This window comes from Cupressus sempervirens, chromosome 1 (assembly GCF_028749045.1).
Source record: "Cupressus sempervirens isolate cs-2001-9-10 chromosome 1, ASM2874904v1, whole genome shotgun sequence".
In the NCBI taxonomy this organism is placed as follows: domain Eukaryota; kingdom Viridiplantae; phylum Streptophyta; class Pinopsida; order Cupressales; family Cupressaceae; genus Cupressus; species Cupressus sempervirens.
In genome coordinates, this window is record NC_143118.1 from 571,668,779 (window position 1) to 571,687,969 (window position 19,191).

The 19,191-nt window shown below is 35.6% G+C and overlaps 1 protein-coding gene across 2 annotated transcripts in view; it reads right to left on the reverse strand.

Annotated features, from left to right (window-relative positions):
* LOC149578701 (S-adenosyl-L-methionine-dependent methyltransferases superfamily protein) overlaps positions 1-19,191 on the reverse strand; it is a 205,254-nt gene that overhangs the window by 60,436 nt on the left and 125,627 nt on the right. The window contains exon 6 of one of the 2 annotated variants that reach the window (XM_089831198.1): positions 10,932-10,988. The exons of the other annotated variant lie outside the window; for it this stretch is intronic. Within the exon in view, the coding sequence (XP_089687324.1) occupies positions 10,932-10,988 (57 nt within the window). The remainder of the gene's footprint in view (positions 1-10,931; positions 10,989-19,191) is intronic. 2 annotated transcript variants of the gene reach the window in all.

Consider the following 19,191-nt stretch of genomic DNA (forward strand, 5'->3'; position numbering starts at 1 on the left):
AGAGAACATCATAACTGAGAACCTTGATAATGATGATCAACACATTGAAGTTTAGATCATAGACTTCTGCTTTTTGTTTTTTATTTTCATACCAGATCAAATCACCAGTATATTTGAATTTGAATATGTAATGATAATTGAATATGATTATATGAGATATGTAGTGTGAGTTTGAATTTTTTGACTCAATATGACACAATGACATTAGTGATTTGAATTTTCAGATTTGATATTTGATTCAAAGATTTGTCTATTTAAACTTTAAAGTTCCTAGCTAATGCTCAAACGTAAATTTTCCCATTGTTATTGCTTTCCAAGTACCCCCGTCTCCTATTTTTGAAAATTAGCCCTACCAAAACCAGTACCAGTTTGCAAGTCTCTTCGTCTCCTGGTGACCTTAATAAAAAGTATTTTTTTGTAGTTACTTTTAGTGTTGGATGGAAAATACATTAGTAGGGAATTTACTGGAAAAGCAATTTATTCTATCATTGCCAATTTTCAAAAACCCTTGTGCAGAGATTTGATGCAACATCTTCCTTCAGGACAAAAATTCTCTCAGTTACTTTACAAAAACTCTCTCAGTTCCTTAGGGATTGGATGACAAAAATCTTATAGTTCTCGGTGTTGGCTTCACCCAGATGTCAAATTCGACCTTTATAAGACTGTCACAGATATAATAGATCCAAAATAACACAATTTTTCATCTGCATGTTTATTCTTCTGAATATATCTAAGGAATTATAATATATTTTACTGACCAAAACTCCCTTTTGTACCATTTGTAACTCCACTGCAGACTGTGCAAACAAAAATGGCTCCTGAATATAGAACATTAAAAATTCCCTTACACAAGCTATTGTTATGAGAAATAAACTGAAAATGTTGTAAGTGTCTACTTGAGAGAGACCGGAACATGAAATAGAATATCCTAAACTAAAAGTGATGCTATGGTATGGTGAAGGAAGCACATGTATGGTAAAGTAAACACTGGTATGTGTGTGTTTCACTTTTGAACTTACAGTATTATTTAAGTATTTTTTTCGGAAAGCATTGAGATAAGATAGGCTTTGATTTTGATTTCAGCTCAGATTGTGATTCAAACTGGAATCAGATGATTTCATCATGCTATATATATATACCTTGTATTGTGAATATTCTTTTAAATGTTATAAATTGCAAAGGTTCATCGAGGACAATGAAACACAATTGAGGGGGTATGTTACATCCCTATTTTTCCTTACTTGTAAACTGTTCCTTTTAGTTGTTGAGACCCCATGTTAATTAATTGTTATGGTTTCATGTGAAATAGAATTGTTGGTTATTCGAAATAATTTCATGGGAGCTTGGAATAATGGTTTTGTTATAATGTTATACAAAGGGCAAGTGGTTTAGCTAACATGATTATTTGATTGTGATTAAACAACTTAGATACTGTGATTACCTTGATAAACTTCTTTGTAGGAACGCGACAAAGAGGAGAAGCATTGCCAGAAAAAAAAAGGGCATGAGGGCACCACCTACCATTGAGCTAACAAGTATGTGATATATATATATATTCTTAGTAATACTTATACTCTATATGTTTATCATAATGATACTTTATTAATATTTATAAGAATTGTTCTTATCTTGATTTATTCTTAGTAATTTCTTTTATTATTTAATTTCATATATATATATATATATATGTGAAATTAAATAATAAAAGAAATTACTAAGAATAAATCAAGATAAGAACAATTCTTATAAATATTAATAAAGTATCATTATGATAAACATATGAAGTATAAGTATTATTTCCATCTTACGTCAGCGTTTTAATTATTATTTTCAGCCTTGACTATGTTTTTAATATTATTTCATGCCATTGGCCCTTATGATTTCCAAGTGGCTATATTTTTTTTCTCATCAGGCTTTTATTATATTTGTGTTGCCATATATATCTTCGAACCTTATAGGCTCTTGAATGTAACCCTTAGCACTGCCATCTTCTTCTTTCTTGCTCATAACCGAGCACGTTATGAAAGAGACAAGTTCTTATATGCGATGGTTTCTTCATGCCAAGAATCATCTTATTCTCAGTCCACTTATAGTTCTGCAAATTTACTCCATATCACATCTGCAGTCGAAGTCAATTGCAATTCCACTACCATATATTTATAGCTGCTTATCTGACATATCGTGCATCATTTTTTAGAATACTTTTGACATAAAGCCATGCAACATTTTTGCAGATATCTTTCATACAACGTCGAGCATGCTTGCTTGAGCGGTGCAAGCATATAGTGTCATGAGACAATATTGGAGGTTGCACCTCTTAAATCCTTGCTCTACAATTGCACCCTTGATTCACATTTATTACCAATTGCCAAGGGTTTGTTTAGAACATACAAAGAAGCAATAATATCTATCTAGGCATGCATTTGTATTCCTATTCTTTACAATTGTTATTAGAGCCTCCGAAATTTGAGCTTGAGAATTAAAAGAAAGCAATGATAATATAGGTAGAGTCTAGCTCCTAATGGAGTGTCTTTTATTTACTCATGTTTGTACATGCATAAGAGTTTGAAGAATCTGTTACATTCAGAATTAGTTTTCTTATTAGAACTTTATTTAACTTGGAAAGAGATCCAACCAGCAGAATGCTTATACAGAAGCATCTTCTATATGCCTCTCAGATAAGAGACAACACTCTCAGGAACAGTCAAGCAAGACAATTATAAAGCAGCATGAATCTTTTGTATTAATGTTAAGCCAAAGCCTAGATTGGGGCAGAATGTATTTGGTTGTGATTATACAATGTTTGGACAGCCACCGTAAGATTCATCAAGGAAGACCAGTAATGTTGAGATGAAGGGTGGGGGCTGATGATCAATCAACAACAGGTTATCCCTTCCAAATAAGGATGTTTACCTATCAATATTCGATGATTTGTATCTAATGATGCTTCATGTCTCTTGCAGGTATGAATAAATAAATGAAGAGGGAGTGCCGGCTCAAAAAGGAATGCAAAGTGTGAACAATAGTGATCGAGTTTGGACAAACCGCTAAGAGCAGGCAGAAGAAATACATTCATTTCTAAACAATTTTCACATGATTATCATAGCGTGCCTTTCAGAGTCAGGCGGCAGTCTGCAGGAGTAGTTTTGGAGAATTATATTATCGTACCCGATGAAGAAATATACACAGGATGAAGTCAACAGGAAACGCAGGAAAGTTGCATTTGGAAAAAAACTCTATTTCACACAGAGAGTTGGAAAACAAATAAGTCTGAAAGTGTCGTAACCAAGTTGCTCAAAACTCACAGCATTCTATTGCGCACCTCTCAATGAAATTGATTAGAAAAGAAATATCTTGCATATGGGAAAAGACACATGAGCAATCTCCACATTTCCACGGACAGACTGTGAGTATCTTCTCAAAGCCACTCCATAACTTATACCCAAGATTAAATGAATTGGCTGATATTATAAGTTATGTGTTTTATAAACTATATTATAAATTTTATCCCTAAGAATAGCTTGGAATAGATTTGCCAATTAGTTATTTGTTAAGAAGGGTCATGTTGTTATGAGGAGAATTTAGTACCCTTTCATTGGCTATAAATATAGATGTAAAATCAAACAATAATTCGTATTCATATCCATATACAATTTCCATAAATTTTTCATACTCAATATACAAGCCCATTTGATATATTATATTCTTTCATTGGCAAATGAATGAATTTTTTAACTAAGCCTGTGGATTGTGAATTATGAAAAAATTCTTGTGTGATTCTGAAATCAAATTGCATTGGATTGAACATCTGTGAGGAGTGTCTCCAGTGCAATTTTATTTCCGACATGATCAGTAAGAAATATTTATTTTATTTTTTATTTGCATGAAGCTTAGAGTTGAATAATTATATAGTTTCATCCTTTATAATTACCTTTTAAATTTTATAAATAATTTATATGATAGATATGTGGACAGGATCAATTATAGCATTTTAAAATTGAACATCATAGATATTGAGAAATATTTAATTGTTTCTGAATCTATACCTGGTTTGTCTCCGAACCACAGGAGTTAAAATACATTCTAGATTATTTTAAAAGTGTGTCCATATATTTGATCTGTCACATCTTGATTACTAAATTGTTTATAATTGATGTGCATAGAATTTTATAAAGTTGTATGTTTTAAACTTATAATATTGACTCTATCGCCCTTTGGCACTGGTCTTTATATTTTCCATAATTCGTAATCCATACGCTAGCAATTGTTTCATATCTTTACTTTGAAGAATTAATATATTCATTTGTTGCTATCATCTATAATAATTGCTTTTATTTAAAACATTCATATATTCATTATTCCTAATTTGTAATTTGCAAGTTAAAAGCTTTCTATAATTCGTGTCATTTGGAAAACTTTTGTTGCATTTGTATTCTAATCAATCTGCTATAAAGATCTTCAATCTAAGTTATTGTCTAGGATCAGGTGCACCCGCCTTGGCCTTGCCGAGCTAGAAGCGTAGGGGATTTGGATCGCATCGATCAATCCCGTCAAGTTGGCCATAAACGGTTGGATATCCCAACATCAAGTGGTCACGACTCGTAGGATTCCAATCTGCGGTTTTGGGAACCAACAGCACCTTCACAATCTTGCTTCTGAGCATGCAACCAAGAAGGCAATAGTTTATGGAACAATAGCTCATTTGGAATATAACATTCTTACCTTCAAGAGAGCAAAATACCAACACCTGCGATCAATATTACTTTTTCTCTTTCTTGCTTCGCATTCTTCTCTGCGAGTTCCATGGATTTATCCAATGGACACATACTATCCGTTGTCTACATTCCACATTTTAGATAGCGCTTTCACCTTCTTCAGGAGTTGCTTGATCATATTTAGTATTTCAGTGCCAAGATTCCTGCACCATAATGGCAGTAGCCAATTGATACGATTCTTGCTTTTCACAGCAATCAGTGATCGTGAATTCCAACATTGCTCAGGAACCATTCAAGCCTTCGCAAAGGACGACCTCCAATCAAGTCATGAAATCACCACTATTGAACTTTATGTTTCTTTTTTAGATGATATAATGAGGCGTAGTTGAAGCTTGTTTGGAGAAGTTATAATAATGTTGTTAGAACCAATCAAGATATGATCCAATGTCTTTTTTCTTTATGTATAATATTGTAAGAATGCTCCAGAACTATGGCATTCGAATATAAGAAGTAATCTGTTCAGAATCATGAACAAGTGGAGTGCGAGCTTAAACAAGGATATCTGAAATATATTCCTTGAGATAAGAGACCACATCCTTGTCAATCAAGAATAGATTTTCTAGAATTAATTATCTTTTATGATGCCAAGGCCAAAGTTGGGTAGATGCATTGGTTGTGATTATAAATGCTTATACATCCAAATTATCTTTTATGATGCCAAGGCCCAGGTCAGGTAAATGCATTGGTTGTCATTACAAATGCTTATACATCCACCTAGTGATTCATCCAAGAAGACCAGCATGGTCGAGATGAAGGGTGTGAAATGGCAATCAACGAACTATGGTTTATTCTTGAATGATAAAAGAAAAGAACAAGCAGTAACTTAAAAGTAATAAGAGATGTTTAAAGACCGAGTCAGCTCATGATAATCCATGGTATAGTCTTGTTGTCAAGTTAAGCGGGGTGATCGGTTGCATAGTGCCCTCACAAATCCTTGGCCAAGGTAGGTTAGTGGAATGCTTGTCGCTGTGATCACTAGAGGTCAGAGTTGCTGGTCGGCAGATCGGTGTATGGAAGCCATCAAAAACTTAGCTGGTTATTTAGCTAACATTCTAATAATACCAGGATGCTTAGTGGCTGAACAATGGTGTCCCAAGCCTAATCCCAAGGTAGGGAGGGCCTTTTTTAGTAGAGATTGTTTCAAAAAACTTGAGGGTCCGTAGTTGGGAGGTTAAGCCATTGGCAATGCTTCCCCTAATCCTTCGGTAGCCAAGGCTTGCACAACTCAAGGTTAAAGTCCATATGCAAGACATTCAAAATTTGGGTATTTTACATTATATTTGTGTTCTGCATTTTCAGCTGGTTAATATGGTTAAGATTAGTTTCTCTTTTATTAGGATTAAGAAGTAGTTAAATCAGTTATTACTTTACTTGAATATGTATAAATTGAAATGAAACGATAATCATGCATAGATGATACTAAGGTCATTATAACTGTGTTTCATGTTACCTTGAAAAGAAATGTTATTTTGATTATTTCTAATTCATTATATTTGTTTGAAATTTTAACTTGTTACAAGGGGTGAATCAGTACAATCAGATATTTCAAAACTTTAACTACTAATCTATAGCACTGAACCACCAACTTCCAAATGACTAAACATTTAGCCTGTATTAGTAAATATGACATAATAAGATCAAATCACCATACACAGATAACAAATGAGAAAATGATTTTGGTCATGCGGAAACCCTTGTTAGAAGGTAAAAAACGTGGTGTGGATGATACCCACAAAGCTTTACTAATGCAATAAAAAAGTTTCCTTGTTAGGAGCATACAGCTACCAATTCTAAGATTTCAACCTATTAGGACTGCCTTTGTACCTAGCTAGAAGTACAAATAGATTTGTTAAGACCTGCTTTGTTAAAGGCCTTGCACAACTCTTTTGACTTGTTAGGCCTCACCCAATTCAAAGATTTACATGTTGTATTTATTAGGAAACAACTATACCTCTAATTTGATTCTACACCATTGTGCACTTCTCTGCTCTGTACCTTGATCTCAACTGCTTGATCACTCTATTTTGACTTCAAAGTCTCAATCACCTTTTGTCCTTATAACTCACTGTGTTCACCGATCATTCTCTTCTTTTCTAACCTCTCGTCACTTCTCTCTTTCTTCAATTACAAAACTAGTCATTTAATAACATTTCTCTTTTGCTTCTTAACCCTGACCCTTCATTTGAAATTTTAATTTCCCTCTCTTTTATCATGCATTTCACATATCTCAATCATTTAATCAAATTGGGTCGACCTTACCTGTCTTCCACTCTGATTGGTCAAAAAGTGTTACCTTTCACAATATAACCGTACATATTTTCTTTGTACTGATCCAATGATCCAACTAATATCACTTGCCCTTCACTTCATGGATTCACATTATCCAATATAATTGCCTTGCTTTGACCAGTTTGAAAGTCTTCCAAACTCTGTCTTATGGTCACCGATCGTCAATCGTGATAGGTGTTCTTCCTTTACCTATTAAGCTATACCTATTAAGTTGTGGCTTTACCAATGTACCTATTGTGATGTGCCAACTTAGTTCTCATTGACCAATGCTAAGGATACTATAATTGCGATCAATGACGACCATCTAATTATCATATATTAGGTAATGCCAATTATCACCTAATGATCTTCCATTGCCAATAATCTCAACACACTTGTCATCGATAAATAAAGAAATCGGCCATATTGTCTGGTATTAACTCTCTCTTCTTTATAATAATTGCCATCTCTGTTTATCATGATTGTACTCTGTGATTGATCAACTGTCCCAGTAGACCATAAACTGCAAAACATAATAGTCAATCATTTCATAACTGTTGCCATAGATACTTGTCACTGCTTCAAGAATAATATTCAATGTCTTAACATGGAATATTGAGTCGCACTACATTAATTCTGGCTAGGTTGTTTGATTGATAACTGCCATTCTATCATTGTGGGTATCATATCAGTTTCAGCACATACTACACATTCTCAACATATGTTGTGCAAATACAGCAAGTACTTCACTTGTTGTGTACTTTATTAGCTATTTTCGACCATGCTTAAATTTATAACATTCTTTGCAAATATTTATCAAGGTTTTTATAACAAAACGACTCAGATAAGATAAGATAATATAAGATAATGATATTAATGTCCAACAAAAGACCAAAAAGAGGTCTATGGGACTGAAAGATTACAACAAAGCAGGATTGAAGCCAGCAAGAGCACACAAAGGTGTCTGAAGAAAAGCAACAACAAAAAACAAAAACAAGCAACAGAAAGCAATAGAAGTCTTTCTTGGGTGAGAAGAAATCAATCACAGAATGATACACGTGTCAATGCGTAGAGGTACTACACTATCCCCGACCTGTCCTAGAAGAGTGTCGCTGGTGCCTATAAGCAGAACGGGATCTAACGCATCTAGAAAGATCACTAGGCCGAATAGAGCTAGAGGGCCTTTTCACACCACGCAAGGGGGATAAAGGTGTAAAAAAGGCAGTAATGAGCTGAGTAGATGAGTGTCGGTGTGGAAGTAGAGTCTGAATCATGTTATCCCAGAGCAAGGCATCTCTGATCATAATAGCTGAAGAAATCATAGAGAGAGAAGCACTCTCTGAACAAACAAAAGAACCTCCCTCTGATCTCATAATAAATAGGGCATCGAAAAAGAAAGTGAGCCTCATCCTCCACCTCCCCTAAAGAACAGAACAAACAAGTCCGCTCCTCACTGTCAATATGATGATCCAACTGAGCCCGAAGACGATGGGAACCAACTCTGAAAGAACCTAAAGAGATCCGCAGGGCATGAGACCAACGCTGTGAAAGATAGCTAGGTCGGGCAATAATCCCATCTAAGATCTACAAAAAGTGTGTCGCATAAAACGACATCCGTGGGCGTAATCCACCGGGAGGGTTAACCCAGGTAGCAGTAATGTAACGTCTATAAATATCAAGACGAACATGCTCATTCAACTCCTACCGAGAAGGGAGAAGATGAGCAGGGGCATCCAAAGAAAACTCAAAAGGGGGGAGACGATCAATATCAATCCCAATCGAACTCAGCAAAGAAGAGACTTTTGCATACCAACACCGCGCACGAGCACCAGACTCAGCAGCCGCCATGGAAACCGAAGAGCAATAAGCTAAATAGGAGTAACGATCACGGTCTCCAACCATATCAGCAAACCCACGAAGGCGATGAAGAAACCAAACTAAGTCAAAAATGGCCACAAGTCTGAAAGGATGAGCCCCGAACTCAGCAAGAATGATACCATGAGGAGTAGATCTATGACATATCTTAATGTGCCGCAAGAACAAAGTTTGGACCCGCTCAATCGAAGCCCAATCAGAGCTAAGGAGAGAAGGACCCCAAACCACAGAACCATAAAGAACAGTCGGTTGAACAAGAGCATCTAGGAGAGATAGGTTAGATGAGGTATCCTGAAAGTGATGTCTGAAGCACTGTTTCTCAAGCAAAGCAAGAGAACCCATGCCCTTATTCACTCTGGGCTAAATAGCAGGTCTCATGCTAAAACGTGGTCCGAAAAACATAACACCTAGATACAAATAGGATGAAGTAATCTCAATCTCCTGGGCCCGAAAAGTGAAGCGAAGATAAGAGGTCTTTAAACAATTAAAGACCATGATCCGAGTCTTACCCAAGTTAACCACCAACTGTCTCTGATCACAAAATAAAGCCAATCTATCAAGAAGTCTCTGTAACCTGTCAGGAGAGGAAGCAAGGAGAACAATATCATCCACAAAGAGAAGGATCGAGATTAGAACCTGATAAAGATAACAACCATCACCCGAGAGCGAAGACTCCAAGAGGAAGTCCTCCAGCCCATCAATATATAACCCAAATAAAGTAGGAGAGAGAGGACAGCCCTGCTTAACCCCAATAGTACAATGGATCGGATCTGAGAAGCCATCAAGAGTCCGGAATCTGCCGACCACAGTCTCATATAATCTCATAATAGCAATATTAATATCCTTTAATTGAAGTATATTGAGTATTGCTTGTTAGACTCCTTGTAATATCTGATATTTCTAATGATCAATGCCGTTGCTTCATGTCAACAACTTCATCTCTTGTATATTGACTATTGTTCAAATTGATCTGTGTTCAAACTACAGATTCAGATATTATAACTGTGACTAAACATCTTGCAGACTAACAGTTTGAGAAAACTATGGTTTTCCCTTGACCACCTTCAAACCGGTCACTATAATAAATCAGTGAATAATATGCAGTTAGGTTCATAAAGTCTTCATAAATCTGCATAAGATTTTTTCATACATCTACTCACTAAACCTTCAACCTCGTTGTCTTTTTTGATAATAGTTCAGTCATAGTATCAATGAAAATAGTAGCAATCTCTTGAGTGCACTTAACATCAATGACAATATTTCAACAATATTTCCAACAGCACAAATATATTATTAAGTAATGTGCATCTTTGGGCACATGCCTATATTAACAACTACTAAGTAGTCAATAAAATATCCTTTACATGGATAAAACATATAATAGATTGATAAAAATGAAATCATGATTTGAATAAAAAGCACATAAAAACTATACATTAACATATGCCTTTTTTCTATTGATGTTTCTAGAATCGATTGTGTAAAAAAGATTTTCATCAATGTTTTGGATCACACATCGTGATCCATCATCAGGATGAAGAGAGGAGGCAAAAGGAGAAAATGATGGACCATAGAGTGTGATCCGAAAATGTTGATGACATAAAAATTTACACAATCGATTCCAGAAAAAGCAATTGAAAATTCTTATGGATTGTTTCTGGAAACTTACTATTATTGATATATACTTTCCATGTATGTTGTAAAATTAAGAAAATCAAGCAAGATATCAGCCAAGAACACAAATGTTATTTATTATGATTACAAACATTCTCTAAAAAGCATGGTATATTTTACAAATATTACTCTTCAACTAAAAGTCCTAAAATTGAAATTTTGTTCCAAGAAATTAATAAAAAAAAGATACAATATGGTAAAGTATATAGAAAAGTCACAAATGCAGGATTATTGTGATACAAAATGAGCTAGAACTCATAAATTTCCGTAGCTACAAACATTTTAGCACCAACTTCAATTCTGATTTAAATCATTAACAAAATATATTATGAAACAAACCTTGGAAGCCTTGACATTGGCAAGGCAAATGCCAACTAATCCCGCACCAGAACCTATCTGTTCCATAAAAAGATATAATATATTTAGATAATTTTATGTGTATTCCTTAAGTGGAAGTGTGAACAAAAAAATGTCTATAAGAAAATTCAAGATGTATGATTATCAAAAGTATAAACAAGGGACCATGATCACAATAAGTATTGTGATTACTGAGCTCTTATTAAGAAAAACATTTAAGAAAATTTATACAATGATTTTGTTCACCTTATTTCATTACCAAAACAATTGTGTCCCATATGATAAAGTAGTCATCCCAATCATGTTCATCATTGTACCTAAACTCAAACTTAAAGTGGTTGTAACAACTGATTCATAGTTGATATTCCATTTATAAAATAACTACTATATAATATCTATTATAGTTTCCTATCTCAAATTCAAACTTTAACCAAAGTGTAAACTCTATGAGTGGGGCCTTTTAAATTTGAACTAACCCGAAATTTAGCTTCATATGAGGATTATCTCTTGTACAAATATTGTGGTATCACCAAATTGTTTATGTAATAGCTTAATTTAATTAATTAATTAATTGGTCACAAAATTTAAATAATATAATAAAAGGATCTTTAATTAATTACTTTAATTAACAAGTATAGGGGGCCAAATTAATAAAATAAAAATATTTGTATTTGGGGTCTCGATTGATTTATGTGTATCTCAGGCCCATCTTTTATTTTTTCCACAGGTATATGTGTTGTCGTGTCAAGACTTATTGTGCACCCTCAGAAGTTTCACCGCAGGGGTATTTATGACCGGTGTGTAGAATCTATTTCTCATGCGAATTGAAATGTTTTTTTATATTGCATATTCTAGTTGGAGTTCTTTGTTCGCCATTTCAGAAGTGCAAGACCTTCCCTATTTGGCTAATCGCAATTTTGATGGGATTCATCCCTCACCCTATTCTACTCTGGCTGATTAGTTTTGAATCTCACAAATCTGGAACAATATCTTTGTTAAATTTGGAGTTCTCTTTGGCATATTACTCTGTCATTCTTGTGGCATCCAATCTCTATTACGTGCTCACATCTAAACATTTAGAACTTTGGTTGATCACCTCAAATAATAGAAACACACATTGACAAATTTGTAGTCAATGGAAGGCCATACATTGGTTGATAGTCTAGAAGTTGAGACTGTATGGTCATATCGTGCGGGCTAAGGGAATTGAGATCGTGGTACAATGTCCTACATCCGAACACTGCCTAAATTACACCATACACACAAGAAGGACATATCAAGACCGTGTGGCACTTTCTTTTGCATGCCATGGCAATACCATACAACCAACAGTTTGTACTTGAAGCCTTGCCTGCACCGTACTTAGGGGACTGAGAAAGGCATTGTAAGACAACATCGTGTGATGCTGAAAAATCTCATCCATTGTACACCTTGTTGCGCAAATTAGTTTGACTATATAAACAACAAATAGTGAAATGATTGTACAATTGGAACAGTCTGTACAAGTTGTCTAGTGGGAATTTGGCATAGAAAAGATCAAACTATCAAACAACATACTCTCCCTTGGTGTCAAGACATTACAATGCTATTAGAGCATGTGATCATGCCAGCGTGTTGGGATGATTGAAAAATTTTGGGATTTGGATCACACTATGGCACCCAAAAAATGTTGGACAATCGTGGTTGAAGGCACTAAAAAAGATTGGCAAAGAGCTCAACGATGGTATTGACCTTCCTCCAAATTTATTAAAAGTATGTTTGTGTAAGGTAGTCCAATGACCAAAATTTATACAAAGGATCCTTTCTCCATTTAAGATAGCCTTAAGTCAACCCAAGATATTGGGACACCATGATAAGGACATCGAGCCAGCAATTACAACGTGTCTAAGTGAAGTTTTGAGAATCTTGGCCCCTTGAGTACCGTATTGTACTAATCATTGAGTACCATGATAGGCGTATTGTACTAATCATTGACATCTTTCTAAGCCTTGATAATATCAGTGGTGAACTTTTGGTAGCAGATCTGCAATATTAGAGAATTGCGCAAAATGTCCAAGTAACCTCCTATTAGATCTATAGTTGCAAGAGTTGATTCATGATATGTTTCATCACTTCTTGGTCACAATCAAGGAACTTCATGATACTAAGGATTCGGTTACTTTGGGGAGACTTATGATTTCTTGCATTGAAGAGATAGATGAAACATCCCAACCTATCATATCTATGTTATGCATTTTTCACAATCTAGAATGTATTCCATCTATTGCAGCATATATATTGATCAATAACATATTCAAGCATTGTGAAGAGAAACTAATGTCTCATTTGTAGAAGTGAGAGAAGGTAGACAAAGGCAATTAGAATGATGGTCTACATGAGGGGGATAAAGGCATAATCATAGGCTCGTACCAATCACACGAGGATTTGCTAAATTGCTACTGCATAAACACGTGGTGAACACTTACGCCTATATGACAACTAGAAAGGTGAAGATGATGCTTGCACGATACCTACCAAGTCAACATTGACCGATCAAGGAAACATGAGCTTTGCCTCTAATCCTTTACATGGACCAGGCCTATAGTTGGTTGTATATAGAGTCCTTCCTTTTGTGCAACATGCACTAAAAGTAATAATTATTTTTCAGAAAGAACAACCACCACATGGGACAAACAAGAAGCAGATGAGCTTGAAGGTTCCAGACCATTCTCAAGAATTGATGAATGGCATGGTGACAGGATTGAAGGGAGTTCCGACATTGATATCCTCAAAAATTGGCGACAATGGAAGATTTGTGAGAGGCCTCAAGATCCAAGAGATATTCAGAGGAATTATTTACAGTAAAATCCTTGTTTGTTCGTGGTCATGTCCATGTCTGTCGCCATGTCATTGTCTATGTTTATGTTTGTATCTGTGTCTGTAGTCGTCTTCACATTTGTGTCTGTGTTCGTGTTCGTGACCATGTCTATGTCTATGGCTATGTCCATGCTAGTTCCTGTTTTTGTGTCCATTCGTATCTATGTTTGTGTTTGCATCTTCTCTACATCTACATTCGTGTTTCTGTATGTGTCTATATTTGTAGTTGTGGTCGTGTCTATGATTGTGGTCATGTTCGTGTTTGTGGTCATGACTGTGACCATGTTCATCACTATAACCATCATCGTGTTTGTGGTCGTGCCTGTGTTTGTGTTTGCATCTTCTTTGCATCCACACGTGTCTATGTTTGTGTGATTGTGCTTTTGTTTGTCTCTGCATCTTCTCTGCATCCAATGTCTATATCTATGTTTGTATTTGTGCCCATTTAGCGACCATCCCCGTGTCCATATTCATCTCTGCATTCGTGTTTGCACCCATGTTGTACCTCTGTCTGTACTCATGCCCACATCCACATCTACCTCCACATTTGTTCACATGTTTGTTGCGTCTGTGTTAGTGGGCGCTCTGTATCTACGGCCATGTCTATGTCTGCGTCCATGCTTGTATCAGAGTCTTTGTCTGCATGCCTTATCCTCGTTCGCATCTATAGTTGTGTCTAGGGGTATTTCTTGCTCAAAGGTGTTTCTTGTTTTTATTTGGAGGTGTGCCTTTCATGCTCCAAAGGTGCACCCACACTAAAGAGTTTCCAGCTTATACCGTACAACCAAGACATCAACATCATTCCCAACGATCACCAAATCTGTACTAACCTACAACCCCTCCTATCAACACATATGGTCAATTCTTTCAGCCAATATAGACTACCATCCAACCATGTAAGTCATTTTCCTTCATACGCTCTGGCATTGACATTGCATGGCAACATTCAGTCCTGTGATAGAGCATATAGGTACGAACAAATGGAGTTTATGGATTGGGAAGCTGTCTAGGGACAAGATTTATCAGTATACCAGAAAGAAATTAGTGAGCAACTATTTGCCAATGCTTAGGTGGAATTTCGTAGGTGGCAATGTGCAAGACATGTTAGGGACAACCTACAGGAGATCATGGATAATGGTCTAGAGTTACATAAATGAAATCTTAGTTCTAGAACACATTTTTCAAGAGTTGTCGAAGGTACCAACTATACAAATGGATGTTTGGAGCTATGTGATTTTGGTGCTTGCCCTCTAGTTGGGCATGAGTCAACCCTGACTACATTTTCTTCATGTGAAGGACTTCCCTGTAAAAGCAACAAGATCTACTTATGCAATGTTGAGTATGATAGCATGAAGCCATTAGATCTCAGAGTCGATCTAGTTTATGTTTGGCTTTTACGGAATCCTAGTGACTATGGATATGAAAATGTAGGACAACCGAAGTTCATAGCAATGTTTAAATCAAAGTGGCGCAGCGGAACTTTAATAACAATATTTTTGGAGCACAAGTTTGATGGCATTTCACTCCTCTCGTTTATATGGTTGGTTTGGGACCTTGGAGCTGACAACATTAGTCTAACGATAGATTGCTTGAGCATAAGCTATCTTTGGGTGGCGAGGATTTGTGATCTCCCCAAATTTTTAATGTAATAACTTAATTTAATGAACTAATTAAATGGTCCCAAATTTTACATGATATAATAAAAGGACCTTTAATTGATTACTTTAATTAATAAGTATGGGGTCCTCAATTGAAAAAAAAAAACATTACTTGTATTTGGGGTCCTCGTTGATTTATGTATACCTCGGGCCCATCTTTTATGTTTACAGTAGGTGTATGTGTTGTTGTGTCAGCACTAATGTGCACCCTCAAGAATTTCTAGGAGTTTCCCACGTAGGGGTATTTATAATCAGTTTGTAGGATCTATTTCTCATGTGACTTGAACTATTTTAATGTATTGTGAATTCCCCACTTCGAGTTCTGCTCTGTTTTCCATTTCGGAAGTGAAAAAATTTCACTATTTGGCTAATTGCACATTCGATGGGATCCCTCACCCTATCCTACCTACTTGCTTGGTTCTAGATCTAGCAAATCTAGAACAATATCTTTGCTGAATTTGGAGTTCTCTTTGGCATAATACTTTATCATTCTTGTGGCATCCAATCTCTATTACGTACTCACCAATGAATATTTATAACTTAGGCCCATCAACTCAAATAACAACATGCATCAACAAAATTGTAGTCAAGGCCATACTTCCATTGGCAATCTAGAGGTTGAGACTTAGTCAGGAAATTGAAATCACAATACGGTGTCACCCATATGAGCACTGCCCAAATTACACCATACACACATGGAGGACATATCACGACCATATGGCACTATCCTCTATATGCTAGGGAAAATATAGTACAACCAATAACTTTGTACTGAAAGTCTGGTTTGCATCGTAAAGAGGGGACTGAGAGAAGCATTGTAGGGCAACACTGTGTGACACTGAAGAATCCCATCGATTGTATGCCTTGTTGTGCAAATCAATTTGATGGTACAAATATAAAAGAGTGATTCGACTGTACAAGAGTAACAATCTATACAAGTTGGCGAGTGGGAATTTGGCACAGAAAAGATCAAACTATCATACGACATACTCTCCCTCATTGTTGGTACACTACAAATATTGATGTGAATGCTAGTATTCTTATTCAAATTGAGGTGGGTCATGGGTAATGGAGAAAGAGAGAGTGTCAAAACTAAATTGAGAAATATGTGAGCTCTATGTGTAGGTCTTTTTAAAATTTAAACTTACTCAAAAATTGAGCTTCATAATGCAACGAGTCTCATTCGTAGTAATATTGGTATCAACGGCAACATACTCTTCTTCAATTTGAGGTGGAGTAAGGGGAATAGAAAAGGGACGGGGATCATCTCTCTCTCTCAAACACGCACACACACACAACACAAATTTTTCTATCAAATCTCATCATGATAATCACATCTCCATTAAACAATAAGAACAAGAACCTTTCATGGTCTACCATCACTAAGTCAATTCTTATCATCTACCCTTTGTTAGAATATATATAGTCCACCGATATAACTGAAGGGTATCACAATTAACAATCTTATACAATCTTTAACCATATGAGTAATGTAAACTGAAACCACAACAAGATACTCACACAATGACACTAGATATGTTAACTAGGGAAACCTTTGATCAAAGGGATAACCCTGATGGGGATGGTACCCACAAGATGATGTACTAATATAAATATTCCTTGCTAAAGGATAGACCCTGTTAGGAGTTTGTTACAACTTTTAGTACATATGAGTCCCTGTTAGGAGATTTTGAATCCCTGTTAGGAATTGTAGAAGACAATTGGACCCACTGCCCAAACAGCTTCAAGGGCAACACCAATGAAACCGCTGTCCAAATGATCTATGTATTATTACTTGGAGAATAATAGAGCTGAAATGCACTTCCTTCCTCTATCTTTGTCCTGCCAATCAAACCTCTGCTCCTTCAGATCTTGTAACCAGATCTTGAATCTTGCATCCAATAATCCCTTCGATCTCTAACACGCATTCAATAAGCACTCTGCTCCTTTTCGCACTTTGCACTTGAACAACGATCACAATACTTGAACAGACACATACAAACAAGGAAAACATCTTTCCTTTATACCGTATCTTCATAATAATTCATTGAGTCGGCCTTGAGGCTTTCCCAATTAATTAAAATAAGATAATTCATTTAGTTATAATTACAATAGCACTATCAGCTCATAGTCTATACAAAACTTCACCCGTGCAATAGTACAGCTTGCGCACTCGCTGACCTCGTCATCTAACTATCTTCTATCACTACCTGACTGGGCATCTCTTCATTACATATGGGATGTAAGATAGCCAACAATCATCAGGAATTGCTTTACTAATACTCTATCTCTGAACTGCTCTTTGTAAATCAGGTAGAACTTTTGTACGCCATTGACTTAGACTTTGCGCACTTAACCACGTCATCAAGACACTGTATTGTACATGTCCATAAATGTGCATGACCAAACAATCAAACCATTGTCTGTACCATCAAGATCTATGTCTATTGCTCTGCCAATCTTTACAAAAAAAATGCTATGTTGACATCAATGACAAACACAGTCATGACTGCAACATATCAATACTCTCCAATGCTCAGGATATTTCCCCAATGAGCATTCATGCTAACACCCTTTTATCTAAGAATCAACCTCCATTGAGCTATGTGAATATCAACAACCAACAAATGTTACACATCGTAGATTTTAAGCAAGATATATATACCATTGCTACAAGACCTGGACTGAACTCAAACTCAGTGTGCACACTTAGCAAAAGCTTGGCAAAGACTCAGTAAAAAAACCCGATAAATTCAAAGATTTTTAACGATTCAAAAATTGTTTCATGCACCCTTTAATAAATAAACCCTAAAGACACAAATAATCTCATCAAATAGAAGCTACATTCAACCATAGTTGCATTGCTCTAAGGGGCAGGGGGGCATCGAAACAGAGGAACAGGTTTCTATGTTGGGGGGACAAAGTGGCCTCAATTTTGGGATAGTCGAGGGACAATGGCAAGGGAAGATGGGGTGTATGTACTATATTATATACATATGGTACTTAAAAAATGCTAGTTGTGAAAAGATTATATTAATAAACTTAAGAAATTAGAGTGTATTAATGAACATAAATGAATGATTATATTAATAAACTTAAATATTTAATACACTCTAATTGTGGATGAACATAAATGAAAGATTATATTAATAAACTTAAATATTTGGAGAATCACTGTGTATTAATTTATAATAATGCTCTTATATCTTCTTCTACACCTCTACCACCTTGGTGTTGATCAAGACTTCATTAAGTTAATTGTTTATTTTACTCAATCAAACCCGTCCCCATCAATTGACTAGTCAAAACACATTACAAATGATTATGTGGCTAACGAGGATAATTGGTATTGAAGGTTAACGGTGAATGGTTGTTATAGAAGGTCATTGCAGAGGATCATAAGGCTTTTCTAATGCAACATGTCTTATCATCTCAAAGGATAAGATATAAGATGGCAGTTCCATCATTCTTCCAAGACCATCAAATAATATACTTGTTTCTATAATTCATATCGGATCAACTCTACGAGTATTTGCCACTTTGGCTAACTTTTTATGAGTTCATAACTCTATATAAAAGACAAAACCAATTGACGTCTTATATTATAATATCAGAAACAGCGTAACATATTTATATTGCACAGGTGAAAGGTTCAATTTTCAGAAACAGCAATTATATTTCTGGAAGCAATAACCTATTGGTCCCTGCATATTGATAAAGGATATATC